At 53.8% G+C, this 9,395-nt stretch overlaps 1 protein-coding gene across 1 annotated transcript; it reads right to left on the bottom strand.

The window, feature by feature from the left end:
- Positions 1-2,362: 2,362 nt before the first annotated feature.
- Positions 2,363-8,885, bottom strand: SIGMAR1 (sigma non-opioid intracellular receptor 1). Its single transcript, XM_075262352.1, is given in 5 exon segments — positions 2,363-3,042; positions 5,190-5,282; positions 6,393-6,593; positions 8,736-8,871; positions 8,874-8,885. Coding segments are annotated over 5 exon segments (672 nt in total). The 3' UTR covers positions 2,363-2,812.
- Positions 8,886-9,395: the final 510 nt, after the last annotated feature.

Genomic DNA, 9,395 nt, shown 5'->3' with positions numbered 1-9,395 from the left:
CAGTTGCAGAGTTACCCAGCAGCATCCCTCACAACATCCAGGCACACTACATATGGCAAGACACAAAGATGTGCGGCAGCCAACAGTACTGACACTACAACAGGTAGGACGCCTTGTCTGGAGTCATGTGGTGGGTGCCGAAGCAGGATATACCGGAGGCACGTCCAGGGACCAAAAGGAGGGAACTCTCTCCATTGTACAGTTTTAGTAGTAGTGATGGCAGCCTGCAAAGTACTACTTCTCAGCTCCTGTCAGGGCGGCCTGTAGTCGGCACAGCCCCCTCCTCTCGGCTTCTGTCAGGGCGGCCTGTAGTCGGCACAGCCCCTCCTCTCGGCTTCTGTCAGGGCGGCCTGTAGTCGGCACAGCCCCTCCTCTCGGCTTCTGTCAGGGCGGCCTGTAGTCGGCACAGCCCCTCCTCTCGGCTTCTGTCAGGGCGGCCTGTAGTCGGCACAGCCCCTCCTCTCGGCTTCTGTCAGGGCGGCCTGTAGTCGGCACAGCCCCTCCTCTCGGCTATCAGGGCGGCCTGTAGTCGGCACAGCCCCTCCTCTCGGCTTCTATCAGGGCGGCCTGTAGTCGGCACAGCCCCTCCTCTCGGCTTCTGTCAGGGCGGTCTGTAGTCGGCACAGCCCCTCCTCTCGGCTTCTATCAGGGCGGCCTGTAGTCGGCACAGCCCCTACCTCTCGGCTTCTATCAGGGCGGCCTGTAGTCGGCACAGCCCCTCCTCTCGGCTTCTGTCAGGGCGGTCTGTAGTCGGCACAGCCCCTCCTCTCGGCTATCAGGGCGGCCTGTAGTCGGCACAGCCCCTCCTCTCGGCTTCTGTCAGGGCGGTCTGTAGTCGGCACAGCCCCCTCCTCTCGGCTTCTGTCAGGGCGGTCTGTAGTCGGCACAGCCCCTCCTCTCGGCTTCTGTCAGGGCGGCCTGTAGTCGGCACAGCCCCTCCTCTCGGCTTCTGTCAGGGCGGCCTGTAGTCGGCACAGCCCCTCCTCTCGGCTTCTGTCAGAGCGGCCTGTAGTCGGCACAGCCCCTCCTCTCGGCTTCTGTCAGGGCGGCCTGTAGTCGGCACAGCCCCTCCTCTCGGCTTCTGTCAGGGCGGCCTGTAGTCGGCACAGCCCCTCCTCTCGGCTTCTGTCAGGGCGGCCTGTAGTCGGCACAGCCCCTCCTCTCGGCTTCTGTCAGGGCGGCCTGTAGTCGGCACAGCCCCTCCTCTCGGCTTCTGTCAGGGCGGCCTGTAGTCGGCACAGCCCCTCCTCTCGGCTTCTGTCAGGGCGGCCTGTAGTCGGCACAGCCCCTCCTCTCGGCTTCTGTCAGGGCGGCCTGTAGTCGGCACAGCCCCTCCTCTCGGCTTCTGTCAGGGCGGTCTGTAGTCGGCACAGCTCCCCTATAGTCTGCAGGCCACCCTAACAGAACCTAAGAGGATAGGGACAGGCAGCTTTAACTCCTACTCTACAGCAATAACAGAGGAATCGTCCTCAGGAGATCATCAATGTGCTGTACGGCTTGTCCACAACACAGAACCAGAAGACTGAAGGACATTTCCTTAAGAGCGATCCCTCCTCACTGCAGCCTAGTGAACATACACTATCTACTATTGCGTTCAATAAAATGAGCACAACACAATGCAACGGAGGCTCTGACCAAAGAGTGAACACAGCCAGAGAAAGGTGCAGGCTTTGCATTATACTACACGTGGCCTATGATGCCGTGTACCCCAGATTATTTCCATCCCTCCATGATAAAGCAGCCATTGTCCTCTGTACTAGTCAGATATTTGGCCAAATGGTAGCGCCTTTTATGTTTCCCTCAGCACGAGCCTGAGAAATGCTAAAAACCTAAACCAGCTATAAACTGGAAGAAGCTACGGTGCAAGGCCTGCAGGGGGCGCACCTGCTCTATTAGGCATAAATGATAAGAGGCTTTACGGAGCACCAGTCCTTCTGTCTGTGGTACTGCAGGGTTAAAGGGATTTTTCAGGCTATGGCTGTAGCTGTCCACAGAATACACATCAGTATCTTATCAATGCACAATACGCTATGCCGCTGCCTCCTATAGAGTAACAGGTGTAGCGCAGCACAATCCTCACCTTAAAAATTTCTTCACTTACCCCTCCTGGACCCCCCCCTTCCCACACGTGTCCTAATACAAGACCCCAACCAGGTCACGCGCCCATTAACCCCCTCACAGTGGCTGTCCCTAAGGCACTGTGTCTGTAGTGGCCCCCGGATGTTACACAGACCCTCATGTGTATGTGTCACCACCTGGTGGGCAGCAGCTGTCACTGCACCCCCTGAGCATGCAGCATCTATTACATGCGACGACCTGAGCAGCGCCGAGGTCCTCGCGTCACATAACACATGCACCAGGCTTCTTTAATAGAAATATTGCAGTCTTCATGATTTTATTAAAAATAATCTGTGATAATTCAGGATGCGGCGGATCTTCGGTGCCGGTGACGTCTCACACAAGTATTCAAATTGCATTATAAAAACTCAGGAGGCGATGATAAAACGCGGCGAGCGGAGATAACCCAACTTTCCATCGTGTTCCCCCTCACAAACTCCAGATCACAGGAATTACAGGATTATTAGACAATTATCCAGAGCAGAATATTCATGGAGGACTGGCCCCCAGGTACACGACCCTCAGGGGCCACAGTGCACGATTCCATGGATGGGCGGATATTGCTTTGCTCCATAGGCCCCTCCCACTTCCTAGACCCATGTGACCACAGCGGTCATTCCATAAACATGACTTGGCAATGAATGATCTCCTGGTAAATGCTGGAGCTGCCCGTGGTCTCCACAAGGAGGCGCTGTTAGAAGATGCCCAGGTCAGACAGGTAGGTGTTGGCCTCCAGCAGTAACCCTTTAGTGTACACCTTTACTGTATAGTACAATGTCAGGAAGTCCTGGGTGCTAAAGAAGGTGTCAGACAGAGCAAAGCCCAACGTGGACGGAATAAAGCCACGGCCGTACTCCACCATCCAGGTCCCCGCACTCCACTGCACCGACGTGGCCTCCCCCACTTCATGTACAATGGTATCTCCTGCATAGAGAAAAAGCATGGCCGTCAAATATCCACATCTAGAGGCAACAACCCTGAAATCAAGAAGGGTAAAGAAAACCCCAATAATGCAACACCCCCGAAACAGCAGAGATTACAGAATACCCGGAACCAACAAATACATGACAAGTATCTACAGCAAGGAACTCTACCAGATCTGCCCCTCCAGAGCTGCGCTCACTATTCTGCTGGTACAGTCACTGTGTACATACATTACATTACCTATCCTGTATTATACTCCAGAGCTGCGCTCACTATTCTGCTGGTACAGTCACTGTGTACATACATTACATTACTTATCCTGTATTATACTCCAGAGCTGCGCTCACTATTCTGCAGGTACAGTCACTCTGTACATACATTACATTACCTATCCTGTATTATACTACAGAGCTGCGCTCACTATTCTGCTGGTACAGTCACTGTGTACATACATTACATTACTTATCCTGTATTATACCCCAGAGCTGCGCTCACTATTCTGCTGGTACAGTCACTGTGTACATACATTACATTACTTATCCTGTATTATACCCCAGAGCTGCGCTCACTATTCTGCTGGTACAGTCACTGTGTACATACATTACATTACTTATCCTGTATTATACTGCAGAGCTGCGCTCACTATTCTGCTGGTGCAGTCACTGTGTACATACATTACATTACTTATCCTGTATTATACTCCAGAGCTGCGCTCACTATTCTGCTGGTACAGTCACTGTGTACATACATTACATTACTTATCCTGTATTATACTCCAGAGCTGCGCTCACTATTCTGCTGGTACAGTCACTGTGTACATACATTACATTACTTATCCTGTATTATACCCCAGAGCTGCGCTCACTATTCTGCTGGTGCAGTCACTGTGTACATACATTACTTATCCTGTATTATCCTCCAGAGCTGCGCTCACTATTCTGCTGGTACAGTCACTGTGTACATACATTACATTACTTATCCTGTATTATACTCCAGAGCTGCGCTCACTATTCTGCTGGTTCAGTCACTGTGTACATACATTACATTACTTATCCTGTATTATACTCCAGAGCTGCGCTCACTATTCTGCTGGTACAGTCACTGTGTACATACATTACATTACTTATCCTGTATTATACTCCAGAGCTGCGCTCACTATTCTGCTGGTACAGTCACTGTGTACATACATTACTTATCCTGTATTATACTCCAGAGCTGTGCTCACTATTCTGCTGGTGCAGTCACTGTGTACATACATTACTTATCCTGTATTATACTCCAGAGCTGCGCTCACTATTCTGCTGGTGCAGTCACTGTGTACATACATTACATTATTTATCCTGTATTATACCCCAGAGCTACGCTCACTATTCTGCTGGTGCAGTCACTGTGTACATACATTACATTACTTATCCTGTATTATACTCCAGAGCTGCGCTCACTATTCTGCTGGTGCAGTCACTGTGTACATACATTACATTACTTATCCTGTATTTTACCCCAGAGCTGCGCTCACTATTCTGCTGGTACAGTCACTGTGTACATACATTACTTATCCTGTATTATACTCCAGAGCTGCGCTCACTATTCTGCAGGTACAGTCACTGTGTACATACATTACATTACTTATCCTGTATTTTACCCCAGAGCTGCGCTCACTATTCTGCTGGTGCAGTCACTGTGTACATACATTACATTACTTATCCTGTATTATACCCCAGAGCTGCGCTCACTATTCTGCTGGTGCAGTCACTGTGTACATACATTACATTACTTATCCTGTATTATACTCCAGAGCTGCGCTCACTATTCTGCTGGTGCAGTCACTGTGTACATACATTACATTACTTATCCTGTATTATACTCCAGAGCTGCGCTCACTATTCTGCTGGTACAGTCACTGTGTACATACATTACATTACTTATCCTGTATTATACTCCAGAGCTGCACTCACTATTCTGCAGGTACAGTCACTGTGTACATACATTACTTATCCTGTATTATACTCCAGAGCTGCGCTCACTATTCTGCAGGTACAGTCACTGTGTACATACATTACATTACTTATCCTGTATTATACTCCAGAGCTGCACTCACTATTCTGCTGGTGCAGTCACTGTGTACATTTATCACTGTAAGCTCTTACCAGGATAGAAGATCTCGCTTTTTGTTGTCCCTTCTTTCCATTGGCGGAAGGTTCCGGACAATATTGTATCAGAGATTTCTGCCCAGTAGCGTCCTACAAGGAGGGGACACGTATTAAGGTGTGATGGACAGGCTGTGTATACACTGGGGTTATATATGGGCGCCATGTGTTACATTGTGCTGCATAGAAGCAGAGCAGACGTCAGCAGTACAGCCGGCTATGTACAGGAGGTGCACAGACTCTGCAGGTGACGTCTCACCGTTTGTGCACCAAAAAGGGAATTAGCTCAAAGATAGAAATGCTTCCTCCTCCTCAGAGACGGGGCCGCTCCTCCTCAGAGACGGGGCCGCTCCTCCTCAGAGACGGGGCCGCTCCTCCTCAGAGACGGGGGCCGCTCCTCCTCAGAGACGGGGCCGATCCATAAATATCTGATGAGTGGTGGTGGTGGGGGGGGGGTCTGGCAGCCGCCCTCTGCACGGACCACTGAGGTCAGAGGTTGCTGATCTGTAGTATCGGCGCCACCATACCGCACAGAGAGAAGAGATCCGATTGTGGCTCTAAGGCGGGGACTGGATGACCCCAAACCGCTGACTCCTGCAGGGGGCACTTGTTGCCCCCCCCCCCATTGATTTGGCCTATTCCAAATAAAAATCCAAGTCAATCCTTTTAAGCTATCAGTGTGTATTTTGGAGTGAAGCCCATACAATGTGGGTGCAGGTATTACCCCAGCACTGTAAGGTAACCGTCCTAACCCCTTGTGCAGCATTAGGGGACCCCTGAACCCTGGGACCCCTACTCATCAGAGGGGGAGCATTAAAGCTGTGTGTGACTAGGCTTTTATTACCCGGACCCCCCTCATGCTGTGTGCAGTGGTCTATTCCACAATATCTTCTGGATCTGACTGTAGTAATATGGAGCAGACCACTACACACAGACGGGGGGTTTCTCAGTCACTGCTGCGTTTACTTTAAAACTGCATCATCTTTAGCCAGGAAAAGACAAAATTTCTAGGAAAAAATTATTCTGCAGCTTGTTCTGTCCCGGTGACATCTGGTGAGGTGACATGTGGTGAGGTGACATCTCCGTCAGTCGTGCACACTCAGCAGCAGCAGCGGGCTGACCCTGACCTATGACAGACTGTAAACCTCCAGTGTGCGGGCGGCAGGTGCGGGGGGAGGTGCTGTGCCCGCTCCTCATACTCACCCGAGTGCCCGCTGGTGTCCACGGCCGTCCCGAAGAGCAGCACGTACTCTGTGAGCGAGGCGTGCAGCAGGCACATGGAGCCCATCCAGCCCCCCGCATTCACAAACACCCACTGCAGGTCCTCGTCCGCCAGGATGTGCCCCGGGTGCTTCCTCCGCAGCTCAAGGATGATCTTCAAGAAGGCGACTTCATAGTCCAAACCTGGGGGGAGAAATGGGGAGAGGTCAGAAGAGCCGGGGGGGGGGGGGGGGGGGAGGGGTCAGAAGAGCCAGGGAGGGGGGGGGGGCATGGGGGGTCAAAAGAGCCGGGGAGAGGGGGGGGGACACTGCTATAAAAGAGGACGTTACCCCAAATCCCAATATAAAGTCTCACATCAGCACCCAGTGCCCCTCCTCATTAGTCACAGACCCCCCTCTCCAGTGTCCCCCTCCTCATTAGTCACAGACCCCCCCTCTCCAGTGTCCCCCTCCTCATTAGTCACAGACCCCCCCTCTCCAGTGTCCCCCTCCTCAATAGTCATAGACCCCCCCTCTCCAGTGTCCCCCTCCTCATTAATCACAGACCCCCCCTCTCCAGTGTCCCCCTCCTCAATAGTCACAGACCCCCCCTCTCCAGTGTCCCCCTCCTCATTAGTCACAGACCCCCCCCTCTCCAGTGTCCCCCTCCTCAATGGTCATAGACCCCCCCCTCTCCAGTGTCCCCCTCCTCATTAATCACAGACCCCCCCTCTCCAGTGTCCCCCTCCTCATTAGTCACAGACCCCCCCTCCAGTGTCCCCCTCCTCATTAATCACAGACCCCCCCTCTCCAGTGTCCCCCTCCTCATTAGTCACAGACCCCCCCCTCCAGTGTCCCCCTCCTCAATAGTCACAGACCCCCCCTCTCCAGTGTCCCCCTCCTCATTAGTCACAGACCCCCCCCTCCAGTGTCCCCCTCCTCAATAGTCATAGACCCCCCCCCCTCCCAGTGTCCCCCCTCCTCAATAGTCATAGACCCCCCCTCTCCAGTGTCCCCCTCCTCAATAGTCATAGACCCCCCCTCTCCAGTGTCCCCCTCCTCATTAATCATAGACCCCCCCTCTCCAGTGTCCCCCTCCTCATTAATCATAGACCCCCCTCTCCAGTGTCCCCCTCCTCATTAATCACAGACCCCCCCTCCAGTGTCCCCCTCCTCATTAGTCACAGACCCCCCCCTCCAGTGTCCCCCTCCTCATTAGTCACAGACCCCCCCTCCAGTGTCCCCCTCCTCATTAGTCACAGACCCCCCCTCTCCAGTGTCCCCCTCCTCATTAGTCACAGACCCCCCCCTCTCCAGTGTCCCCCTCCTCATTAGTCACAGACCCCCCCTCTCCAGTGTCCCCCTCCTCATTAGTCACAGACCCCCCCCTCCAGTGTCCCCCTCCTCATTAGTCACAGACCCCCCCCTCCAGTGTCCCCCTCCTCATTAGTCACAGACCCCCCCCTCCAGTGTCCCCCTCCTCATTAGTCACAGACCCCCCCCTCCAGTGTCCCCCTCCTCAATAGTCATAGACCCCCCCTCTCCAGTGTCCCCCTCCTCATTAATCACAGACCCCCCCTCTCCAGTGTCCCCCTCCTCATTAGTCACAGACCCCCCCCTCCAGTGTCCCCCTCCTCATTAGTCACAGACCCCCCCTCCAGTGTCCCCCTCCTCATTAGTCACAGACCCCCCCTCCAGTGTCCCCCTCCTCATTAGTCACAGACCCCCCCCTCCAGTGTCCCCCTCCTCATTAGTCACAGACCCCCCCTCCAGTGTCCCCCTCCTCATTAGTCACAGACCCCCCCTCCAGTGTCCCCCTCCTCATTAGTCACAGAACCCTCCCCCTCCAGTGTCCCCCTCATTAGTCACAGACCCCCCCCCTCCAGTGTCCCCCTCCTCCTCATTAGTCACAGACCCCCCCTCCAGTGTCCCCCTCCTCATTAGTCACAGACCCCCCTTCCAGTGTCCCCCTCCTCCTCATTAGTCACAGACCCCCCCTCCAGTGTCCCCCTCCTCATTAGTCACAGACCCCCCCTCCAGTGTCCCCCTCCTCATTAGTCACAGAACCCTCCCCCTCCAGTGTCCCCCCTCATTAGTCACAGACCCCCCCTCCAGTGTCCCCCTCCTCCTCATTAGTCACAGACCCCCCCTCCAGTGTCCCCCTCCTCATTAGTCACAGACCCCCCTTCCAGTGTCCCCCTCCTCCTCATTAGTCACAGACCCCCCCTCCAGTGTCCCCCTCCTCATTAGTCACAGACCCCCCCCCTCCCTCCAGTGTCCCCCATTAGTCAGACACCCTTCTCATTAGTCACAGACCCTCCCCCCTCCTCCTCAGTCTCCCGGTTACCCGAGTACTCCTTGGCCAGGCCGGCGATCTCCTCCCGGCTGAAGACATAGGCCTTGGAGGAGAGCCAGCCGCGGATGAGCTGCACCAGCACCCCCAGCACTGCTATGGCCACAGCCGCCTTCACAGCCCGGGAGAAGCGCAGCACAGCATGGCAGACGGAAGGTGTGAACGGGCGGGTAACAGCTGACAGGACGCAGAGACAGAAAAACTAGTGCCGCAGAGATCCGCCCACCCGGCCTCACAGCCAATAGCGTGCGAGCTGCCAGTCATACAGCCAATCAGGGCCGAGCAGGGGAATGTGGTGACAGACCGAGAAACTCACACACAGCGGCTCCTAGTGGCACCGAGAGGCATAACACGTCCACCTGTGCATGGCGGGAAATGTGAAGTACGTCACACCCCCGTATATACTAAGCTACAGGTATATATACAGGTATACAGTACGTCACCCCCCCGTATATACTAAGCTACAGGTATATATACAGGTATACAGTACGTCACCCCCCCGTATATACTAAGCTACAGGTATATATACAGGTATACAGTACGTCACACCCCCGTATATACTAAGCTACAGGTATATATACAGGTATACAGTACGTCACCCCCCCGTATATACTAAGCTACAGGTATATATACAGGTATACAGTACGTCACACA

This window comes from Leptodactylus fuscus, chromosome 1 (genome assembly GCF_031893055.1).
Source record: "Leptodactylus fuscus isolate aLepFus1 chromosome 1, aLepFus1.hap2, whole genome shotgun sequence".
NCBI classification, from domain to species: Eukaryota; Metazoa; Chordata; class Amphibia; order Anura; family Leptodactylidae; genus Leptodactylus; species Leptodactylus fuscus.
This window is presented reverse-complemented; position numbering and strand designations above follow the sequence as displayed.